Genomic DNA, 25,075 nt, shown 5'->3' with positions numbered 1-25,075 from the left:
TCATTACCACTTTTAATAACTGTTTAACAACTATAATTGTACAAGACAAGTGCTTTATTAGAGTTTGTCAGTTTGAGGTGGCCTGTTATTTGTCTTCGCACATCATTAGAGTAGAGTCAAACAATCACTCACAGAGAGCAGTTTACTTAGCGAAACTCTCCCATGATTTTTGCATGACAAATAAAACCTCAGTAATGACCAGTCAATCACATTCTCTCTCTCTCCCTCAGCTTCTGTTTGCGTACCTGAGTCAGGAGAAATATGAAGAGAATGGCTGGAGTGTCTACAAACCCATGGAAGAGTTCAGGCGGCAGGTAAGCCTTATCATTGTCTTATTAAATGTGTCATTACATTGCTATGAGTCTTCTAGGTTTTATGTGTCTATTGGGCCAGATCCAATGTCACAGCTTTTAACTCAGTCACTTACATGTAACTGACAAAATAATGGAAACACTTGAGTAAATGAGGGATACGAAGTATATTGAAAGCATGTGCTTCCACACAAGTGTGGGTCCTGACTTAATATAGCAATTAACATCACATCGTGCTTAGAATCATGTTATAAACATATATATTTTGTTTACCAAGGCTATGCCCTCATTGGATAACAATGCCGCCATCCACAGGGAATAAGTGGTTTGATGAGCATGAAAACGATGTCAACCATATGCCATGGCCCTCTCAGTCACCATATCTCAACCCAATTGAACACTTATGGGAGATTCTGGAGCGGCGCCCGAGACCAGAATTTTCCACCACCGTCAACAAAATACCAGATGATGGAATTTCTTGTGGAAGAAGGGTGTTGCATCCCTCCAAGAGTTCCAGACACTTGTAGAATCCTATACCAAGGTGCATTGAAGCTTTTCTGGCTTGGGGGCGGTATCCAGATTTCTATACCTTCATACCATGTGCCATCCCGTGATATACGGTAAACGTAAAAATAAATAAAAAGCCCCAAATGCTAACAAGTACTAAGGAATTGTCATAGCAGATGCTAGGTAAATGCTAATGAGTGTATGCAAACATTTACTACTAGGACAGAAGACCAGCTCATAATGTTATGCAAGTATCTCAAAATGCAGTTTTCAGCATGCACAAAACAAATATTAGGCAGCAGGGATCTCAGTCCAAGAGGGGATCCTCTCTGTTGCTGTTACCAAGAAGCGTGATCTTGCAAGCTAACGTTAGTCACTTTGCTAACAAGTTAGAAAAACCCAGCTGGTGAGAATTTATTTGGGAAATCTTAGGTAGCTAACCTGTTGAGGACAGAGGGCGCTGTTTTCACTTTGGGGGAAAATCGTGCCCAATTTAAATGGCCTCGTACTCAATTCTTGCTCGTACAATATGCATATTATTATTACTATTGGATAGAAAACACTCAAGTTTCTAAAACCGTTTGAATTATATCTGAGTAAAACAGAACTCCTTTTGCAGCAAACTTCCTGACAGGAAGTGGAAAATCTGAAATCGATGCTCTCTTCTAGTGCCTGCCTATTAATTATGGCTGCAGCCCGACGCCGGTACACTTATGACAACAGCCAGCTCAAGTGCAGGGCGCGAAATTCAAAATATATATTTTTTAAATATTTAACTTTCACACATTAACAAGTCCAATACAGCAAATAAAAGGTACACATCTTGTGAATCCAGCCAACATGTCCGATTTTTTAAAATGTTTTACAGCGAAAACAGCACGTATATTTATGTTAGCTCACCACCAAATACAAAAAAGCACTGACATTTTTTACAGCACAGGTAGCATGCACAAAGCCAACCTAACTAACCAAGAACCAACCAAACTAACCAACAAACAAATTCATCAGATGAGTCTTATAACATGTTATTCAATAAATCTGTTTTGTTCGAAAAATGTGCATATTTCAGGTATAAATCATAGTTTACATTGCAGCTACAATCAGAAATTGCACCGAAAGCAGCCATAATAATTAGACACCAACGTCAAATACCTAATTACTCATCATAAAACATTTCTGAAAAATACATAGTGTACAGCAAATGAAAGACAGGCATCTTGTGATTCCAGACAATATTTCCGATTTATTAAGTGTTTTACAGCGAAAACAAAATATAGCGTTATATTAGCTTACCACAATAGCCAGAAAGACATGCCATTTCCCAGTAGCAAAAGGTTAGCGATCGTAACAAACAAGCAAAAGATATATAATTTTTGACTAACCTTGATATTCTTCATCAGATGACAGTCCTATAACATCAGGTTATACATACACTTATGTTTTGTTCGAAAATGTGCATATTTAGACCTGAAATCAGTGGTTACACATTGTGCTTACTTAGCTACTTTTTCCACAACGTCTAAACAGCAACGATATTTTTCTGACACGTTTTCTGACACACATATTCTGACCAAATAGCTATTCATAAACATAAGTAAAAAATACTTGTTGTATAGGAAATGATAGATCCATTAGTTCTTAATGAAATCGCAGTGTTAGAATTAAATAATAACTTCATTACGACATCCAGCTTCGGTATAGCTGAGTACCCAAACATTGGGCGCCGACGACTAGTTCACATGCACGACAGATATATGAAATAGCATCATAAAATGTTTCTTACTTTTGGTGATCTTCCATCAGAATGTTGGACAAGGTGTCCTTTGTCAAGAACAATCGTTGTTTGGAATTAGAACATTCATTTTCCCTCTTGAATTAGCAAGCGCGCTAGCCTAGTGGCACAAAGCTCTCCATGTCAACAAACGGAAGAGAACGGAACACGGCAAAACTCCCGAAAAATTTTCAATAATCTGATGAAACTATATTGAAAAAACATACTTTACGATGATATGGTCACATGTATCAAATAAAATCAAAGGCGGAGAGATTAGTCGTCCATAACGGCAGCTAAACAGAAGGCAAATCCAAGTACCCTTTCGCGCCTCCAGAAAACAGGAAATGGGCGGACACGTCATACAAAGAGCCTGTATTCCACTTCAGACCAAGATAAACACTAAATTTCTTCTCTCACCGCCTCTTGACATCCAGGGGAAGGTCTATGAAGTGCACGTATACTCTTACGTATCATGCCCATTTATAGGCAGAAAGTAGAACAGTTTCCAATTTCAGACTTTCCACTTCCTGGTCAGGAAGTTTGTGCCAAATGAGTTCTGTTTGACTCACAGATATAATTCAAACGGTTTTAGAAACTAGAGAGTGTTTTCTATCCAATAGTAATAATAATATGCATATTGTACGAGCAAGAATTGAGTACGAGGCCGTTTGAAATGGGCACCTTTTATCTGGCTACTCAATACTGCCCCTTAAGCCCAAACAGGTTAAAGTCCTTGATATTTATTAGTTTAGATGCACCTCATACATCTTCCACTAGATGTCGACAGGCAGTGAGAGAAGAAATGGAGTGTGTAACTTGAGCTGGGGTCGAATAATAGCTCTCGGCATGACGTTTTCTGGAGAGCGCGTGAAGGGACCTGGATTTGCCTTCTAATAAGCTGTCGTTATGGACGACTAATATCTCCGGCTTTGATTTTATTTGATACATGTGACAATATCATCGTAAAGTATGTTTTTTCAATATAGTTTAATCAGATTATTGAAATTTTTTCGGGAGTTTTGCCGTGTTCCGTTCTCTTCCGTTTGTTGACGGAAATATTGGCTGGATTCACAAGATGTTTATCTTTAATTTGCTGTACACCATCGATTTTTCAGAAATGTTTTATGATGAGTATTTAGGTATTTAACGTTGGTGTCTGTAATTACTCTGGCTGCTTTGGTTATATTTCTGACGTTAGCTGTGATTGTAGCTGCAATGTAAAACTGATTTATACCTCAAATATGCAAATTTTTCGAACAAAACATAGATTTATTGTATAACATGTTATAAGACTGTCATCTGATGAAGTTGTTTCTTGGTTAGTTTGGTTGGTTTTTGGTTAGTTAGGTTGGCTTTGTGCATGCTACCTGTGCTGTGAAAAATGTCTGTCCTTTTTTGTATTTGGTGCTGAGCTAACATAAATATATGTGGTGTTTTCGCTGTAAAACGTTTAAAAAATTGGACATGTTGACTGGATTCACAAGATGTGTATCTTTCATTTGCTGTATTGGACTTGTTAATGTGTGAAAGTTAAATATTTCGAAAAAATATCTTTTGAATTTCGCGCTCTGCCTTTTCAGTGGAATGTGGGAGGAGTTACACTAGCGGAACGCCAGAGCCAGACAGGTTAACTTAATAGTTAAAATATATAGCTGGCAAACATTAGTAGTGAATTTCATACAAGTGTAACTTAATCACCTCACTTAAGTTGTGCAGCAGGAGTGACTCACCTCACAAAGCTCCCAAGTTTTAAGTTCCTCGGCGTACACATCACGGACAAACTGAATTTGTCCACCCACACAGACAGCGTTGTGAAGAAGATGCAGCAGCGCCTCTTCAACCTCAGGAGGCTGAAGAAATTCGGCTTGTCACCAAAAGCACTCACAAACTTTTACAGATGCACAATCGAGAGCATCCTGTCAGGCTGTATCACCGCCTGGTACGGCAACTGCTCCGCCCACAACCGTAAGGCTCTCCAGAGGGTAGTGAGGTCTGCACAACGCATCACTGGGTGCAAACTACCTGCCCTCCAGGACACATACACCACCCGATGTCACAGGAAGGCCATAAAGATCATCAAGGACAACAACCACCCGAGCCACTGCCTGTTCACCTCGCTATCATCCAGAAGGCGAGGTCAGTACAGGTGCATCAAAGTAGGGACCGAGAGACTGAAAAACAGCTTCTATCTCAAGGCCATCAGACTGTTAAACAGCCACATCTAACATCGAATGGCTGCTGCCAACGTACTGACTCAACTCCAGCTCACTTTAATAATGGAAATTGATGGAAATTGATAAAAACTGTATCACTAGCCACTTTAAACAATGCCACTTAATATAATGTATATGTATATACTGTACTCTATCATCTACTGCATCTTGCCATCTTTATGTAATACATGGATCACTAGCCACTTTAAACTATGCGCTTTTATGTTTACATACCCTACATTACTCATCTCATATGTATATACTGTACTCGATAACATCTACTGCATCTTGCCTATGCCGTTCTGTACCAACACTCATTCATATATCTTTATGTACATATTCTTTATCCATTTACACTTGTGTGTATAAGGTAGTAGTTGTGGAATTGTTAGGTTGGTTATTACTGCTTTGTCGGAACTAGAAGCACAAGCATTTCGCTACGCGCATTAACATCTGCTAACCATGTGTGTGACAAATAAAATTTGATTTGATTTTGCGCATTGTTCTTTGTAAAACAAACATACACGACTGTCTCAAACCGCTGTTTTCGGAAGCTAGTAACAGTAAGCTTCATAATGAAAAATGATCTAACGACGAAATGGTAAACGCAATCTGCTTTATCTATAATCTAGGGCACAAGTTGACTGCAGGTATTTATTTAAAAAGTACTCGTATTCAAAGCCCAAAAAACGTCACTTACCAGAATGCTAACAAAATGCTAACAAGTACTAAGGCATCCTCATAGAGAATGCTAACTAAATGCTAACAAACATTTTGTAGTTTCTGAACTAAACTGTACAGGTATACAAGTAACTCAAAAATGCTACTCACAGTTTGCTGAACCCCCAAACAAATATTAGCCAGCAAGGCTCTTGATCCAGGAGGGAATTATCTGCTGTTACCAAGCGAATGCATGATTGTTTTTGGAAGAAGCTAACCACTTAGCTGGATGGCTAACTAGCTACTAAATTAGCAAACCAAATGCACAACTGCAGAGAATTTAGCACATTTTAGACAGTTAACTTAAAAGTTATAAGATATCTAGCTGGCAAACATTTAGTTGTGAATTTCATACGGTAATTAGATCACCTGGTGCATGCTACACGACAGTGAGTGACTCTGGTCTCTTGTTGTTGTGTGCTTATAAATAAACACCACGTGACTTGGAACTACCATAAGCTACATAATAATGTGACAGGTGAAATGAAGAACGCAATGTTCTTTATCTATTAACGTATTGCACAAGTTGTCTGCAGGTATTTACTTAAAAAGTAGCTACAAATATTCAAATGTATTAAAAAATGTCAAATAAATATTTTGAACTGTATTGACTGTATTGAAAAACCATCCCGTGGCTTTTTCCAAATACCCCTGTATACGGAATATACGGTATACTGCCCAAGCCTAGTAGTTGGCCAACATCCTAAGACACTTTGTGTTGGTGTTTCTTTATTTTGGCAGTTACCTGTACTTAGTCTGTTTTTAAATACTGTCCTTATCCTGGCATCAGTGATGTAGTGCTGTACTTAACCAATAATGCCTCCGAGTCACAACCTGCAATCTCTTCTCTGATTGGCTGTTTGTCTACCCCGGTCCCCAGGGCTTACCCACTGACAAGTGGCGTATCACGTTCATCAATGACAACTATGAGCTGTGTGACACCTACCCCACTATACTGGTGGTTCCCTTCAAAGCTACAGAGGAAGACCTGAGGAAAGTGTCTACCTTCAGGTCGAGAGGACGCATACCGGTAAATCCCCATTTCCTCATCCTATCCTCACACTCTTCCTGCCCTCTCTATTCACCTTATCCCGCTTTCCTTCTTTATTTTCCTCCATCTCTTTGTCCCTCTATCATATCCCTGTGTTCTATCTATCTTACTTCCTCCCACCCAACCCCCCTCCCTCTCCCACACCCCTCTGTCTCCCACCTCCCCACTTACCTAACCCTCTCTCTCGCTCTAACACTGTGTCTTTCTTTCTCTCCTCTCTCTCACACTGCGTCTTTCTTTCTCCTCTCTCTCTAGGTCCTATCCTGGATCCACCGTGAGAACCAGGCCGTTATCTGCCGCTGCTCCCAGCCCCTGGTGGGGATGTCTGGGAAGAGGAACAAGGACGACGAGCGCTACCTGGACGTGATCCGGGAGGCCAACGGCACTGCCAAGCTCACAATCTACGACGCACGGCCCAGCGTCAACGCCGTTGCCAACAAGGTCAGGGGACAAAGGTCACTGAAAGGTCACAATGGAGTCAATGGATCAAATGGGGACAATTCCACCCTTTTTTATTTACATGTACAGGCAAGCTAGCAAGGAATCTTTAGTATTGAGTTTTCTTTGTGAGCTCCTACGTCACAGCAAAGCTTTGCTACATAGAGACAGAGTGATACGGTGCAATGTTTTGGAAGGAGGTGTGTTGGTTATGGTGTCTTTTAGACATCCACATAGGATGTTGTGTTCTCTTGTTGTCTACTGTAGGGCCTTTCTAGTAGTCTCCTACATTGTTTACTGGTGTCAGTACCGAGGAGCTAGTGTTTAGAAGCTAAGAGGACAAAACAACTACACTGTGTGTGAGTGTGTTTGGACTCTACTGATATGGAATCTATGAGGATAATCCCAAAATATCTGACACCCAAGTGAGAGGCTTTTAACAGCTAGCTGCCCTTTGCACATTGTGTTGCAGTGTGTGTGTCAATGACTGATCAAAAGCCCAAAGCATTTACTAATGACCCTGTTTGAACAACCTCAAGGAAGGAATGGGTAGCACTTTATATTAACATCTTTGAATAAGGCATTTATAATGGATTAGTACATAGTTTATTAATTTAATAATCCTTACTTCCACATTTGTAAATATTAGTAAACAATTTATTCACATTTATAAACAACTTTTAAAGTATGTTATGATTCCTAAGATCTTTTCTAAGATTTTGAATATACAGCTCTGGAAAAAATTGAAACCACTGCAAATCAGTTTCTCTGGTTTTACATGTATGTGTTTGGGTAAAATTAACATTTTTGTTTTATATGAACTGACAACATTTCTCCCAAATTTCTCACAAATAAAATATTGTCATTCAGAGCATTTATTTGCAGAACTGGTCAAAATAACAAAAAAGATGCAGTGTTTTCAGACCTTGAATAATGCAAAGAAAATTTGTTCATATTTTTAAACAACACAATACTAATGTTTTAAGTTCAGAAATCAATATTTGGTGGAATAACCCTGATTTTCAATCACAGCTTTCATGCGTCTTGGCATGCTCTCCACCAGTCTTTCACATTGATGTTGGGTGACTTTATGCCACTCCTGTTTGATGGCTTGTGACCATCCATCTTCCTGTTGATCACATTCCAGAGGTTTTCAATGGTGTTCAGGTCTGGAGATTGGGCTGGCCATGACAGGGTCTTGATCTGGTGGTCCTCCATCCACACATTGATTGACCTGGCTGTGTGGCATGGAGCATTGTCCTGCTGGAAAAACCAAAACCAACATTGTCAGAGCAGAAGGAAGCAATTTTTCTTCCAGGACAACCTTGTACGTGGATTGATTCATGCGTCCTTCACAAAGACAAATCTGCCCGATTCCAGCCTTGCTGAAGCACCCCCAGATCATCACCAATCCTCCACCAAATTTCACAGTGGGTGTGAGACCTGGAGAGGCCTACGAGCCACAGTGTCTCGCACCCACTGTGAAATATTTTCTTTGTATTATTCGAGGTCTGACAACACTGCATTTTTTGTTTCTTATTTTGACCAGTTGTCATTTTCTGCAAATAAATTCTCTAAATGACACATTTTTTATTTATTTGGAATTTGGGAGAAATGTTGTCAGTAGTTTATAGAATAAAACAAAAATGTAAATTTTTCCCAAACACATACCTATAAATAGTAAAACTGGAGAAACTGATCGTTTTGCAGTGGTCTCTTAATTTTTTGCAGAATTTATAAGCCATTTACTAATCATTAGTGAAATCTTTTTGCAAGCCCTCGCTTTAGATGAGGCCTATTTATACTTACAATATAAATGTTTAGAATGACCAGTGTAATTTCAAACAAAAAGACGGACATGCCATTGGTAGACATTCCAGCAGTACCTGATGCTCCTTAAGTTCTCAAAATGGCCCTTAATTTTTTCAGTATTCAAACATAACGGTTAAATAAAATAGATGTATTTTTTATTTTTGTCCATGAATGATGACATCACTCTCTAACCTTAACCCGTGACCTCTGACCTCTATTCCATCCCTATAGGCCACGGGTGGGGGTTACGAAGGTGACGATACTTATCAGAACGCTGAGCTGGTGTTTCTGGACATACACAACATCCACGTCATGAGAGAGTCACTGAAGAAGCTAAAGGACATCGTCTATCCCAACGTAGAGGAGTCACACTGGCTGTCTAGTCTGGAGTCTACACACTGGCTAGAACACATCAAGGTAGGGATATGCACGCACCAGGATTGGGCTCAATTCGAATTGAAGTCAGTTAATTCAGGAAGTGATTTGAATAAAAAATAAATGACTTCTCCCTTTCAGTTTATTGAGAAGTCTTTGTCAATCATTGAATTGGAATTTCAGTTTGCTTCCTGAATTGACTGCCTTCAATTAGAATTGAGCCCAACCCTGGCACACACACACCTTAACACCCCTCTCTTCTCTAGCTGGTGTAATTGGGAGCCATCCAGGTAGCAGAAAAGATCAGTGGGGGTAACAGTGTGGTGGTCCACTGTAGTGACTTTAACTCTCTTGTTCTTTCTCTCGCTCTCTTACTCTCCTCTCTCCAGCTCGTCCTCTCCGGAGCCATCCAGGTAGCAGATAAGATATCGGGGGGTAACTCTGTGGTGGTCCACTGTAGTGATGGGTGGGATCGGACAGCCCAGCTCACCTCTCTGGCCATGCTGATGCTGGACAGCCACTACCGCACCCTCAGGGGCTTCCAGGTGAGTAAGAAGGATGGGTGAGAAGGGGAAAGGGGAGAGGGAGGGTGGGAGCAAGAGAAAGGGTAAGTGATGAAGAGGGGACAGCCACTACAGCACCCTCAGGGGCTTTCAGGTGAGTAGGAGGGATGGAGGCAGGAAGGGGTAAGGGAAGAACAAGGGACAGCCACTATCACACACTCAATGGATTCCAGGTATGTATGAATTGTTGTACTCAAATTGATGAGGCAACTAGATGTATAAATATACATTTATTAATTCATTCAGGTGCTGCTGGAGAAGGAGTGGATCAGCTTCGGACACAAGTTTGCCTCTGTAAGTCAGACAAAGGCGTTTTGTTCTCCTTGTAGACATTTAATCCCATTTCTGATCAGGAAAACCAGGCTCTGTGCTGTCCATGTTCAGAGTTGTATTTCTTTCTATATAACTCATTATTTCTAGAAACGTATATGTGCCCTCACTCTTGTATAAATCAGTCCCAGTGCTGCAATTGTCGCTCCATGTGATGTACCAGCTGTTCCAGCTGTACCAACTTCCCTGTTGACGGCACCTATACTGTCTGCAATGTTATGACTGTGTGATTGCATAGACATCACCTCTGTCTTACAGCATGTAAATGACCAAAAAGTACAAACTACAGTGACAGGAAGCTGATAACACGCCATATTGTTTCTCTGTCTGTGTATGTGTAGAGGATAGGACACGGGGATAAGAACCATGCAGACCAGGATAGGTCTCCTATCTTTGTACAGTTCATAGACTGTGTCTGGCAGATGACCAAACAGGTAGGTACACACACTCACTCACCTGTGTATGGCTACGGCTCTATCTGAATTTGTCTCCACCGTATTGGTGAGAAGGCCTAAGGTCCCTCTCGGACCTTCTTCTCCAATGGGTTTTGAGAAGGAAGTAAGGAGAGAGGATGCAAGGAATCAAGGAAATAATAACTGAGACAGAGCCTACAAATTGTTTTCGAACCAGTCAAGCAATCAAATTTATTTTTCAAGCCCTTTTTACATCAGCTGATGTCACAAAGTGTTATACAGAAACCCAGCCTAAAACCCCAAACAGCAAGCAATGCAAATGTAGGAGCACGGTGGCTAGGAAAACCTCCCTAGAAAGGCCAGAACCTAGGAAGAAACCTAGAGAGGAACCAGGCTCTGAGGGGTGGCCAGTCCTCTTCTGGATGTGCTGGGTGGAGATTATAACAGAACATGGCCAAGATGTTCAAACGTTCATAGATGACCGGCAGGGTCAAATAATAATAATCACAGTGGTTGTCGAGGGTGCAACAGGTCAGCACCTCAGGAGTAAATGTCAGTTGACTTTTCATAGCCGATCATTCAGAGTTAGAGACAGCAGGTGCGGTAGAGAGAGAGTCGAAAACAGCAGGTCTGGGACAAGGTAGCATGTCCGGTGAACAGGTCAGAGTTCCATAGCTGCAGGCAGAACCGTTGAAACTGGAGCAGCAGCACGACCAGGTGGACTGGGGACAGCAATGAGTCATCAGGCCAGGTAGTCCTGAGGCATGATCCTAGAAGAGAGAGAAAGAAAGAGAATTAGAGGGAGCTTACTTAAATTCACACAGGACACCGGATAAAACAGAAGAAATACTCCAGATATAAGACTGACCCTAGCCCCTGGACACAAACTATTGCAGCATAATTACTGGAGGCTGAGACAGGAGGGGTCGGGGGACACTGTGGCCCCGTCCGACTATACCCCCGGACAGGGCCAACCAGGCAGGATATAACCCCCCCACTAGAGGGATATCTTCAACCACCAACTTACTACCCTGAGACAAGGCAGAGTATAGCCCACAAAGATCTCCCCCACGGCACAAACCCGAGGGGGGCGCCAACCCGGACAGGAAGATCATGTCAGAGACTCAACCCACTCAAGTGACGCACCCCTCCTAGGGATGGCATGGAAGAGCACCAGTAAGCTAGTGACTCAGCCCCCATAAAATGGGTTAGAGGCATAGAATCACAGTGGAGAGAGGGGAACCGGCAAGGCAGAGACAGCAAGGGTGGTTCGTCACTCCAGTGCCTTTCCGTTCACCATCACCCCCCTGGGCCAGACTACACTCAATCATAGAGATGAGATGAGTCTTCAATAAAGACTTAAAGGTCGAGACCGAGTCTGCGTCTCTCACATGGATAGGCAGACCATTCCATAAAAATGGATCTCTATAGAAAGCCCTACCTCCAGCTGTTTGCTTAGAAATTCTAAGGACAATAAGGAGGCCTGTGTCTTGTGACCGTAGCTTACGTGTAGGTATGTACGGCAGGACCAAATCGGAAAGATGGGTAGGAGCAAGCCCATGTAATGCTTTGTTGGTTAGCAGTAAAACCTTGAAATCAGCCCTAGCCTTAACAGGAAGCCAGTGTAGAGAGGCTAGCACTGGAGTAATATGATACAATGTTTTGGTTCTAGTCAAGATTCTAGCAGACGTATTTTGCACTAACTGAAGTTTATTTAGTGCTTTATCCGGGTAGCCGGAAAGTAAAGAATTGCAGTAGTCTAATTTAGAAGTGACAAAAGCATGGATATATTTTTCTGCATCATTTTTGGACAAAAGGTTTCTGATTTTTGCAATGTTACGTAGATGGAAAAAATCTGTCCTTGAAACAGCCTTGATATGTTCGTCAAAAGAGAGATCAGGGTCCAGAGTAACGGCGAGGTCCTTCGCAGTTTTATTTGAGACGACTGTACAACCATCAAGATAAATTGTTAGATGTCACAGAAGATCTCTTTATTTCTTGGTACCTAAAACTAGCATCTCTGTTTTGTCCGAGTTTAAAAGTAAAACAATTGCCGCCATCCACTTCCTTATGTCTGAAATACAGGCTTCCAGGAAGGGCAATTTTGTGGCTTCACCATGTTTCATCGAAATGTACAGCTGTGTATTGTCTGCATAGCAGTGAAAGTTAATATTATGTTTCCGAATGACATCACCAAGAGGTTAAATATATAGTGAAAACAATAGTGGTCCTAAAACGGAACCTTGAGGAACACCGAAATTTACAGTTGATTTGTCAGAGGACAAACCATTCACAGAGACAAACTGATATCTTTCCGACAGATAAGATCTAAACCAGGCCAGAACTTGTCCGTGTAGACCAATTTGGGTTTCCAATCTCTCCAAAATAATTGTGGTGATCGATGGTATCAAAAGCAGCACTAAGGTCTAGGAGCACGAGGACAGGTGCAGAGCCTTGGTCTGATGCCATTAAAAGGTAATTTTCCACCTTCACGAGTGCAGTCTCAGTGCTATGATGGAGTCTAAAACCAGACTGAAGCGTTTCGTATGCATTGTTAGTCTTCAGGAAGGAAGTGAGTTGCTGCGCAACAGCTTTGAGAGGAATGGGAGATTCGATATAGGCCGATTAGTTATTTATTTTAATTTTTCTGGGTCAAGGTTTGGCTTTTTCAAGCAAGGCTTTATTGCTGTCACTTTTAGTGAGTTTGGTACACATCCGGTGGATAGGTAGCCGTTTATTATGTTCAACATAGGAGGGCCAAGCACAGGAAGCAGCTCTTTCAGTAGTTTAGTTGGAATTTGGTCCAGTATGCAGCTTGAAGGTTTAGAGGCCATGACTATTTTCATCAATGTGTCAAGAGATATAGTATTAAAAAAACTTGAATGTCTCCCTTGATCCTAAGTCCTGGCAGTGTTGTGTGCAGACTCAGGACAACTGAGCTTTGGAGAAATACGCAGATTTAAAGAGGAGTCCATAATTTGCTTTCTAATGATCATGATCTTTTCGTCAAATAAGTTAATGAATTTATCACTGCTGGAGTGAAAGCCATCCAGGCTTTACATTTCTCTCTTTCTCCTTCTCCTCTCTTCTTTCCTTATTTCCCCATCAGTTCCCGACAGCGTTTGAGTTCAACGAGCGGCTCCTAATGACCATCCTGGATCACCTGTTCAGCTGTCGCTTTGGAACCTTCCTCTACAACTGTGAGAGCGCCAGACACACCAGCGTAAGTCAGACTGTTACTATCTGTTTATCGCTCTCTCTCTCTCTCTGTTTCTGGAGCGCCTGGGACACCAACGTAAGTTATGCTGTCACTTTCCTCATTCTCTCTATCTATTTTTCTCCCTCTGTTTATCGCTCTCTCTGTTCCTCTACAACTGCAAGTATCTGAGACCACAACATAATGAGTCAGAGCTCCACTTCTCTATCTTTTGGTAATTTCCTCCTTTCCAATACACCCTCTCTTCTCTACAATATTTCTCATTCCCAACCCTCTCTCCATCTCCAACCATTTCCCTGTCTAATATGTCTCTCTCCCTCTCTTTGTCCCACCACGCTCCCTCCCCCTCCCTCTCTCCATCCTGATCATGTGAAGTAGAGCAGAAGAGAGAGGGAGAAAGACGGGACGCATCACTGGTTCTGAGTTTCAAACAGACAGTAATAATGCACTATGGGGGGATGCAACACACAGTAGTACACACTGCACTCGCTCTATGACACAAACAAAGAGACTGTCTGCGTAACAGTACATCTAGAAAACACAGATACCCTCTTATCTACACACACCTCTCCCTTTACATCCCAGTGTTAAAATTTGTGGACTGCAGAAGGGTTTAATTATTGGTCCAGAGACTCATTGCTGTATTTGCTCTTTCTTTAGTTTGCTTTCCATCTATCTGTGGTTCCAATGGCTCAGGTAATTCAGGGTTTGATTCAAGCATGGGCCGTATGCTAAATATATCTATTAACTGTAGGTTGCGTTGGACAAAAAAACGTCTGATCGTTCTCCCGCTCTATCCCTCTCTCTCTCCATCTCTCTCCAGGAGGTGTGGTCTAAGACGTGTCTCTGTGGTCCAAGACGTGTCTCTGTGGTCCCTGGTCAACAGTAGCCTATGTGGAGTCGCCAGAAAACATTAACGTCCGGTTTTCAGGGATACAGTATTTTCAACCTAACTGAAGTGCGAACTCTGCTCAGGCGTCTTTCTACGCCTGCTACGTTAGGTTAGGTCGACAGTGACGTGTCCCCTACCTCAACCCTTTCTACACCCCTCTCTCTCAATTTTTATTCTTCCCCTCCATCTCCCTCTCATGGAGGTTCGGTGTAATACGATGTCTCTGTGGTCGTTGGTGAACAGTGATACTTCCCACCTCTCTCTCTTTAACTAAAGTATTATTCTTCTCACCAGGAGGTGTGGTCATTGATGAACCTGAACCCCTTCTCTCTCTTCCTCATCCCTCTCTCTCACTCTCTCTAAACAAATCATTTTTCTTCTTCTCTCCTTCTCTCTCTCCAGGAGGTACGGTCTAAGACAGTGTCCCTGTGGTCGTTGGTGAACAGTGACTCTACTTCCTACCTGAACCCCTTCTACACTCCTGAGTCCAGTAGGGTCCTCTATCCCGTAGCCAGCATGAGACACCTAGAGCTTTGGGTGACTTATTACATCCGCTGGAACCCACGCATACGACAACAGGTACAGCGGGATGGGAGGAATAAATGAAAGTACGGTTACACTTTACCCTCTAATAAGGCTACATAACACTGTCATAATGTCCGCTTATGACAACTGATATTACACAGTCCTAACATACATTTAGTCCAGCTAATATACTGTATCGTTATCTAGACCCTCGTACATAAGGCCTAAATAATACTGTTATAACAATCACAACTGATGTTACAAATTTATAACATAAATGTAATAGGGAGGAGGTCAGAGACCTGACCATGTGGTGCAAGGACAACAACCTCTCCCTCAACGTGAGCAAGACAAAGGAGATGATCGTGGACTACAGGAAAAGGAGGACCGAGCACGCCCCCATTCTCATCGACGGGGCTGTAGTGGAGCAGGTTGAGAGCTTCAAGTTCCTTAGCGTCCACATCACCAACAAACTAACATGGTCCAAGCACACCAAGACAGTCTTGAAGAGGGCATGACAAAACCTATTCCCCCTCAGGAGACTGAAAAGATTTGGCATGGGTCCTCAGATCCTCAAAAGGTTTTACAGCTGCACCGTCGAGAGCATCCTGACGATCCTGAGCAGTTGCCTGGTATGGAAACTGCTCGGCCTCTGACTGCAAGGCAATACAGAGGGTAGTGCGTACGGCCCAGTACATCACCGGGGCCAAGCTTCCTGCCATCCAGGACCTCTATACCAGGCGGTGTCTGAGGAAGGCCCTAAAAATTGTCAAAGACTCCAGCCACCCTATTCATAGACTGTTCTCTCTGCTACTGCACGGCAAACGGTAACGGAGCGCCAAATCTAGGTCCAACAGGTCCATCTAGGTTCTAAACAGCTTCTACCCCCAATCCATAAGACTCCTGAACAGCAATCAAATGGCTACCCAGACTATTTGCATTGCCCCCCCCCCCCCCCCCCCCCCTTCTACGCTGCTTCTACTCTGTTGTTATCTATGCGTAGTCACTTTAATAACTCTACCTACATGTACATATTACCTCGACACCGGTGCCCCCGCACATTGACTCTGTACCGGTACCTCCTGTTTATTACTACTGCTCTTTAATTATTTGTTATTCTTGCTTCTTACTTTTTTTGAGGTATTTTCTTAAAACTGCGTTGTTGGCGCATCTGACAAATAAAATTTGATTTGATTGATTTTGATAATCCAGGTAAGCTAGTGGGCTAGCTGACGTTTTGTTCGGATTTAGCCAAAACACAGAATATACCATACTGTCAGTCAGATACACCGGACAATTAGTTGTGGTTATCGTGTGGTCAGTCTGAGTGTGAAGTATCGCCTCTGGGGATTGGTTGGTTTGGCTGCAGTGATGCCGTGGCATCCTATAGGGCTTGCAGTGTGTGTGTGTGTAAATTAAATACTTGTTTATGTCTGTAGAGCACCTGCTGCCTGCCCCCTCCAGTTCTTACACACACACACCCTTCTCACCCTCTGGCTCTTTTAACCCCCCTCCCATCCTCAACACACACATACACACTGATATTCACACACACACTCACTCTAGCCGAAACATCCCTGGCCCCCCTCGGCAGGGCCTGAGTCACTGGAGCTGAAAATCGTCTTTACACAATACACACACACACTGTCAACCATGATTCACCAAATTATATTTTGAAAGAGGAAGCAAAATACTTTAAGCATATGTTCTCTGCAGTCTCCATTTCCACTAACTGAAGTTAACTGTAAGGATTTTTTTCCCTAATACTGTAAAATGAACAGCTGTAAAGAAAGACTTGTGTGAAGGCCAAATTGTAGAGGATGAACTTCTTGATGCCTTTAAGCCAGGGAAAACTCAAGGGCTGGATGGCATACCAGTTGAGGTATATCTTTTTTTTTTATGTACTCAAATTTTAACCACTCCTATAAAAATGGTAAACTATCAGGTACTCAGCAAGAAGGTCTGATTTCACTATTACAGGACCCAGGTGGTAAGTATAAAGATCCAGTTCATCTAAAAAACTGTAGGCCCTTTAGACTTCAGTGTTGTGGTGCAAAAATCCTTGAAAATAGGGCATAGCATTAATCTAACTGCACTGTCCAATTTACTATTACAGTGAAAGAATACCATCCTGTTGTTTGAGGAGAGTACAGAGTTATGAACTTGAAGTTATTAATGAACCAATTAGGCACATTTGGGCGGTCTTGATGCAACAGTTTGAACAGAAATACAATGGTTCATTGGATCAGTCTAACACTTTGCACATACGCTGCTGCCATCTAGTGGCCAACATCTAAATTGCGCCTGGGCTGGAATAATACATTATGGCCTTTTCTTGCATTTCAAAGATGATGGTACAAAAAAATCCCCCCCCAAGTTATTTTTTTCTTTGTATTTTCTTTTACCAGATCTGATGTGTTATATTCTCCTACAGCCATTTCACATTTCCACAAACTTCAAAGTGTTTCCTTTCAAATGGTATCTAGAATATCCTTGCTTCAGGTTCTGAGCTACAAGGCATGTCATTTCAGGCGAAAATTGAATCCAGCTCTCCAGTCAGCACTGTTCTATGGTAGCAAGATCTTATTTCCTATTTTTGGTAACTTTCTATTGAAATTTGTTGTAGTGAATTCATTTCTTTCTTTTGGGATATGAATACTGAGTATGTCCACTTCACCATTATTTTATTGATTAACTAAACGGTAATGTAAAAGTTGTATTTTTTTAGCAATCCAATACGTAATATGGTACACGTATCGTACAATAGTTCAGTTGTAATCCAGAGAGGTTAGACAAATTATCTAGATCCTCTATGAGACTGTGCAGAGATCCAAATTACAGATATAAGAGGAAACTTGAGTTGTCATTGCATGCTGACACCTTTGTTTTTAAGCCTTGGATTTCTAGCCCCTCTCTATTATTATTTGATCTGATGTTAATAGCTAACATTTTGATGGCCATAATAAATAGATACACCGACAGTGGACAACCTTGTTTTACGCCGACAGTTTAATTCTTTCTGAGAAGTAGCCATTATTTGTTGTTTTACTAATAACTTGAACCCATTGTATAAGAGATTCTCAAATTCAAATAGTCCAGGCCGTTATATATAAATTCTAGTCGTACTTTATCAAAAGCCTTTTCAGAATCTACCATGAATACCAGACCTGGTTTCCCAGATGTTTCATAGTATTCTACTGTTTCCAGTACTTGTCTTAAATTATCTCCAATTTTAGCCCATGTAAAAAAAAAAAAAACCTGTCTGATCAGGATGAATAATATCCGAAAATACCTTTTTTAAAGAGGAACCTCACATTAATATCAATGCAGAATTGACAGAAAAAAGTCTTATTGAATCTCAAGTCAGGATTGAGTCATTTGACCCTATGTTGTAGGGTCTATTTGTGGAGAAATATCCCTGATTTTAATTCTTTAGTCATATCCCAGTTTATCTGTTTACTTATGGCCCTGCCTATTCCGAACAATTCATTTTTTTCATTATATAAACAAAAAATATTGAGCATTATTTGGAACGATAAGCCAGACAAAATTAAACATGCTTATTTGTGTAATGAATATGATTTCAGGAGGCTAAAATTATTAAATCATTAAACCTCTATCCAGATTAGAACCTGTCACTTTCAGTTAATTGAAAATGGAACCATTTTCTAATTATTTCCCTTTCTAAAACAATCCATACAATTGCAATTCCAGTTTCATCCCCCAGAAAAGACAGAACAAATATTATGGTTAAACTCAAATATACTAATTGATCAAAAATATATATTTTTTAAATGTATGGAATAAAAATAAATACGGAACTATCTTTGCTAATGATATTATGAATAGGAAAGTTGGAGTAATGTGCAGTTAGAGAACATTTCCATGTATTTTTGTTATCTAAAATTAGAACCAACTGATAGCAGCATTACCGCAAAAATGGAGGCAAGTGGAGAAGGTAGAGAAACCTTTTTGTCTTCCCTTTGTTAAAGACTAAAATTGGCACCAAAACATGTTCATAAATAGAAAAATATAACAATTTCATTTGAGGACCAACATGTTGACAGCGGCGCCATACAGATTTTCAATGTGCCGATTCCATGGCACATGATTTATCAAGTGATACACAAAACAACGCTTGATTCAAGTTTTTTTTCTATTAAAATTATTGTACAAAATTCTTGCCAACAGAATGTTATGGGCAGATTTTTCTGCGAAGAGACAGAATCATTGGATCACTTATTTTGATATTGCCCCTACAGTATGTAGCTAGTTTCTGGTCAGGTTCAGGAATGGCTGAAAACAAAACATTTACCTAAAATGAACCCTACAAATAGCACTGTTGGGAGATTTGGAAAGCCATAGTCAATCAATCATCATTATAAAAATACATATAGGAAAAATATTCATCCTTAACTTACAATCTGTACATACTATGCGATTTAGAAAGGTTTTGATTGTACTGTATGTGAACCAGAACAGTTGGAAAATAGAGGGTACTAAGTATTCAGACCCTTTGCTATGAGACTCGAAATTGAGCTCAGGTGCATCCTGTTTCCATTGATCATCCTTTAGATGTTTCTACAACTTGATTGGAGTCCACCTGTGGTAAATTCAATTGATTTGACATGATTTGGAAAGGTACACACCTGTCTATATAAGGTCCCACCGTTGACAGTGCATGTCAGATAATTCCTTCGACCTCATGGCTCGGTTTTTTATCTGTAGAGATCCGAGACAAGATTATGTCGAGGCACAGATCATGGGAAGGGTACCAAAACATTTCTGCAGCATTGAATGTCCCCAAGAACACAGTGGGCAACATCATTCTTAAATGGAAGAAGTTTGGAACCACAAAGACTCTTCCTAGTGCTGGCCGCCCGGCCAAACTGAGCAATTGGGGGAGATGGGAACCCGATGGTCACTCTGACAGAGCTCCAGAGTTCCTCTGTGGAGATGGGAGGCCCTTCCAGAATGACAACCATCTCTGCAGCACTCCACCAATCAGACCTTTATGGTAGAGTGAAGCCACTCCTCAGTAAAAGGCATGACAGCCCGCGAGGAGTCTGCCAAAAGGCATCTAAAGTACTCTCAGTAAATGAGAAACAAGATTCTCTGGTCTGATGAAATTAAGATTGAACTCTTTGGCCTGAATGCCAAGCATCATGTCTGGAGGAAACCTGTCACCATGCCTTCGGTGTAGCATGGTGGTGGCAACATCATGCTGTAGGGATGTTTTTCAGCAGCAGGGACTGGGAGACTAGTAAGGATTGAGTGAAAGATGAACGGAGCAAAGTACAGAGGTTTGATTTTATTAGGATCTCTGTTAGTCCTCATTTGGACTAATCTTCCAAGAGTTCTTAAACATGAAAATACAATTTATAATGCAATCACATATTCACATACAGGTTGTAGAGGGTGCAACAGGTCAGCACCTCAGGAGTAAATGTCAGTTGGCTTTTCATAGCCAATCATTCAGAGTATCTCTACCGCTCCTGCTGTCTCTAGAGAGTTGAAAACAGCAGGTCTGGGACAAGGTAGCACGTCCGGTGAACAGGTCAGGGTTCCATAGCCACAGGCAGAACAGTTGAAACTGGAGCAGCAGCATGACCAGGTGGACTGGGGACAGCAAGGAGTCATCAGGCCAGGTAGTCCTGGGGCATGGTCCTAGGGCTCAGGTCCTCCGAGAGAGATAATTAGAAAGAGCATACATAGAGTTTAAGTCGGAAGTTTACATACAACTTAGCCAAATACATTTAAACTCAGTTTTTCACAATTCCTGACATTTAATCCTAATAAAAATTCCCTGTCTTAGGTCAGTTAGGATTACCACTTTATTTTAAGAATGTGAAATGTCAGAATAATAGTAGAGAGAATAATTTTTTCATCTTTTATTTCTTTCATCACAATCCCAGTGGGTCAGAAGATTACACACTCAATTCGTATTTGGTAGCATTGCCTTTAAATTGTTTAACTTGGATCAAACATTTTGGGTAGCCTTCCACAAGCTTCCCACAATAAGTTGGGTGAATTTTGGCACATTCTTCCTGACAGAGCTGGTGTAACTGAGTCAGGGTTGGAGTCCCTCAATCCCGTACAATAGAATCCCTCAATCCCACAAATATTCTATGGGATTGAGGTCAGGGCTTTGTGATGGCCACTCCAATACCTTGACTTTGTTGTCCTTGAGCCATTTTGCCACAACTTTGTAAGTATTGCTGGGGGTCATTGTCCATTTGGAAGACCCATTTGCAACCAAGCTTTAACTTCCTGACTGATGTCTTGAGATGTTGCTTCAATATATCCACATAATTTTACTTCCTCATGATGCCATCTATTTTGTGAGTGCACCAGTACCTCTTGCAGCAAAGCACCTCCACAACATGATGCTACCACCCCCATGCTTCATGGTTGGGATGATGTTCTTCGGCTTGCATGCCTTCCCCTTTTTCCTTCAAACATAACGATGGTCATTATGGCCAAACAGTTCTATTTTTGTTTCATCAGACCAGAGGACATTTCTCCAAAAAGTACAATCTTTGTCCCCATGTGCAGTTGCAAACTGTAGTCTGGCCTTTTTTATGGTGGGTTTGGAGCAATGACTTCTTCTTTGCTGAGCGGCCTTTCAGGTTATGTCGATATAGGACTCGTTTTTCTGTGGATATAGATACTTTTGTACCTGTTTCCTCCAGCATCTTCACAAGGTCCTTTGCTGTTGTTCTGGGATTGATTTGCACTTTTCGCACCAAAGCACATTAATCTCTAGGAGACAGAACGTGTCTCCTTCCTGAGCGGTATGACGGCTGCGTGGTCCCATGGTGTTTATACTTGCATACTATTGTTTGTACAGATGAACGTGGTACCTTCAGGCGTTTGGAAATTGCTCCCAAGGATGAACCAGACTTGGGAGCAAGAGGTCTTGGCCAATTTATTTTTATTTTCCCATGATGTCAAGCAAAGAGGCACTGAGTTTGAAGGTAGGCCTTGAAATACATCCACAGGTACGCCTCCAATTGACTCAGGCTAATTTACATAATTTATCAGAAGCTTCTAAAGCCATGACATAATTTTCTTGTGATACAGTGAATTATACGTGAAATAATGTGTCTGTAAACAATTGTTGGAAAATTACTTGTCATGCACAAAGTAGATGTCCTAACCGACTTGCCAAAACTATAGATTGTTAACAAGACATTTGTGGAGTGGTTGAAAAAAGAGTTTTAATTACTCCAACCTAAGTGTATGTAAACTTCTGACTTCAACTGTATAACACACTGTTACAAACAGACATAATACACTGATATATTGACCAGATAAATACTCTTGATGAAAACATGTTCAGGACATCGGACTGGGGCGAAGGTTCACCTTCCAACAGGACAACGACCCTAAACACACAGCCAAGACAATGCAGAAGTGGCTTCGGGACAAGTCTCTGAATGTCCTTGAGTGGCCTAGCCAGAGCCCGAACTTGAACCTGATCGAACATCTCTGGAGAGACCTGAAAATAGCTGTGCAGCAACGCTCCCCATCCAACCTGACAGAGTTTGAGAGGATCTGCAGAGAATAATGAAACTCCAAGCTTGTAGCGTCATACCCAAGAAGACTCGAGGCTGTAATCGCTGCCAAAAGTGCTTCGACAAAGTACTGAGTAAAGGGTCTGAATACTTCTGTAAATGTGATTATTTTTTAATTTTTTTTATTTTATTTTTTAATGAATGTTGAAAAATGTCTAAACCTGTTTTTGCTTGGTCATCATGGGGTATTGTGTGTAGATCTGAATACTTTCCGAATGCACTCTAATAGTTGACACTATATAATGTATACAGTATGTCACGTGTCAAACTCACTCCACAGAGGGCCAAGTGTCTGCGGTGTCTCACTCTTCCCTTGTATAAGGTTGATGAATTAAGCTCACTAATTAGTAAAGAACTCCCCTCACCTGGTTGTCTCGGGCTTAATTAAAAGGAAAAACCAAAAACCAGCAGGAATGAGTTTGACACCCCTGCTGTATGTGTTTAAGTACTATCTATCCAGATGTAATGTATATCAAATAACTATATTCTTGCTATATACTGTAACTATTGTGGTAAAAAATGCTTTGTATGTAAAATGTGTGTAGAATGTAAATGTAAAAAGAGAAAATCTGTCTGTACACCTCTTTGTTTGTTTATTTGCTGATCTTTTTGCATTGTTTGCATATCATTCAAGTATTTTTTACTCTCTCCCCCCTCTCTCACTCTCCCCTCCTCATCCCGCTCCCTACCCCCGTCTCTCTCTCTCCCTCTTTGCTCCCCATCCGTCCATCTCCCTCCTCTCATTTCTCTCTCTTTGCTTCCACCTGGTGGTGGTTGTAATCTATCCTATCGTACTCGACTCTATCTGTCTCTACTCTATTCTACAGCAGCAGAGTCCAGTGGAACAGCGTTACATGGAGCTCCTGGCACTGAGAGACGAATACCTGAAGAAACTAGAGGAACTGCAGCTCACTGACTCCTCACCTAACTCCTCCCATCTATCAAATAGCTCTGCCCCCAATGCGGCCTCGCCCACACAGCACATCACGCACCTGCACACCCCTTTCTGAGTGGGGTACTCAAACACACACGTGAGTGTGTGTTTGTTCGTCAGGGTTGAGATTACTTCAATATCAATTCAGTCAATGAATCAAAGGAAATAGAAATTCCTAATTTAAGAGTTGAAAAGTGACATTTATTCCAAATAGGAATTTTTCAGATTCTTAAATTACGATTTCAATTCACTTCCTGAATCGACATGTAATTTGACCCTGACAGACACAGACACAATAAGTTTTTTGTACATAGCGTTAGTAAAGTAATAATGGAGACGATAAATAACATGGAAATCATGACGTATAACCATAACAAAAACTTAACTATGGTGATTATGCAATATGTCACAGTACAGCCTTTTGACAACTTTTGTATAACGTTGTTTTTTTCCTGCAAAAACAGAGAAGCCTTAATACAAAATAAAATAAATACTCAGTGTGTTGTAGATAAACTATACTAAAGGACATGTGTGAAGGGTTAAAACTCAATGGCTGCATTACGATACTCTACACTTTACATAGAAGTGTGCACTCATTTACTCCCCGTCATGCTTATGCATTGCATCGGTAAAAGCAAGGCTGGATGTAGTTTCCATCGTATTACTCACACCAGTCCATTCATTTTAAATCCATTAGGGGTGTGAACGAGTGCACACTTCCAGAAGGGTAAAGAATGGGAACATAGCCCCTGCTCCTCTTGAACTCTGTACACTGTGTCAACTCCAAGACCTGAAAAGGGCATTGTTAAACTGTTATGACAAACATACTAAAAAGAGAAAGTTTGACTATTAGTGCATTTGGCTGACTTAAATCAGTGTGCACCTGTACAAATGTCTTCAATATGAGCAATACCAGTCCAGTCAACCAGTGAGGTTTGGAAAACAAACTAGAGTAACTTCAGTCGACTCCCATAAGTTGGCTAAGTACAAACCCTGCAGTTCCCCAGTCCCAACTCACTTAAATTCTCTGAATATCTGCATCCTTCAGTTTACTGCATACATTCGTAACAGCCCAAAGTCCTGGCATTTATCAGGGGTTGACTGTAGTCCCACTCTATGAGATGTCCAGTGGGCCTAGTATCCCCATGTATTGTACTGTAGAAGGTCTATGGAGAGACAGGACACTGAGTTGTATTGGTTTTTATCAGAGGAGCTGTGAGTTTTATCTCCAACAATGTCCACCCTAGCCTGGTCCCAGACTTGTTAGTGCTGTCTTGCGAACTCATGCATGTCATGTATGACAATGACCATAGGAATTGGCAAGACGGCACAAACAGATCTGGCACCAGGCTAGGTCCACTCAGTCAGTCCAATAAAGTTCTGCATCAACGGGACTCTCATTTTGCCAACCTAAAACTTGAGA

General features: G+C 41.3%; 1 protein-coding gene across 3 annotated transcripts in view; it reads left to right on the top strand.

Moving 5' to 3' along the window:
* The window catches only part of LOC129865600 (myotubularin-like), a 58,576-nt gene extending 34,424 nt beyond the window's left edge, over positions 1–24,152 (top strand). The window contains exons 7-16 of one of the 3 annotated variants that reach the window (XM_055938500.1): positions 231–314; positions 6,406–6,555; positions 6,832–7,017; positions 9,058–9,243; positions 9,591–9,746; positions 10,011–10,058; positions 10,436–10,528; positions 13,617–13,730; positions 15,019–15,195; positions 23,549–24,152. In XM_055938500.1, coding sequence (XP_055794475.1) covers positions 231–314; positions 6,406–6,555; positions 6,832–7,017; positions 9,058–9,243; positions 9,591–9,746; positions 10,011–10,058; positions 10,436–10,528; positions 13,617–13,730; positions 15,019–15,195; positions 23,549–23,728 — 1,374 coding nt within the window. In that variant the 3' untranslated portion in view covers positions 23,729–24,152. Of the gene's footprint in view, positions 1–230; positions 315–6,405; positions 6,556–6,831; positions 7,018–9,057; positions 9,244–9,590; positions 9,747–10,010; positions 10,059–10,435; positions 10,529–13,616; positions 13,731–14,384; positions 14,421–14,547; positions 14,988–15,018; positions 15,196–23,545 lie in introns of those variants that run through there. The other 2 variants (XM_055938499.1, XM_055938501.1) reach the window with 2 other exon arrangements.
* The last annotated feature ends 923 nt before the right edge of the window (positions 24,153–25,075 follow it).

Source organism: Salvelinus fontinalis, chromosome 11, assembly GCF_029448725.1.
Source record: "Salvelinus fontinalis isolate EN_2023a chromosome 11, ASM2944872v1, whole genome shotgun sequence".
NCBI classification, from domain to species: domain Eukaryota; kingdom Metazoa; phylum Chordata; class Actinopteri; order Salmoniformes; family Salmonidae; genus Salvelinus; species Salvelinus fontinalis.
Note: the sequence above shows the minus strand (reverse complement) of the source record. Positions and strands in the feature narration are given on the sequence as shown.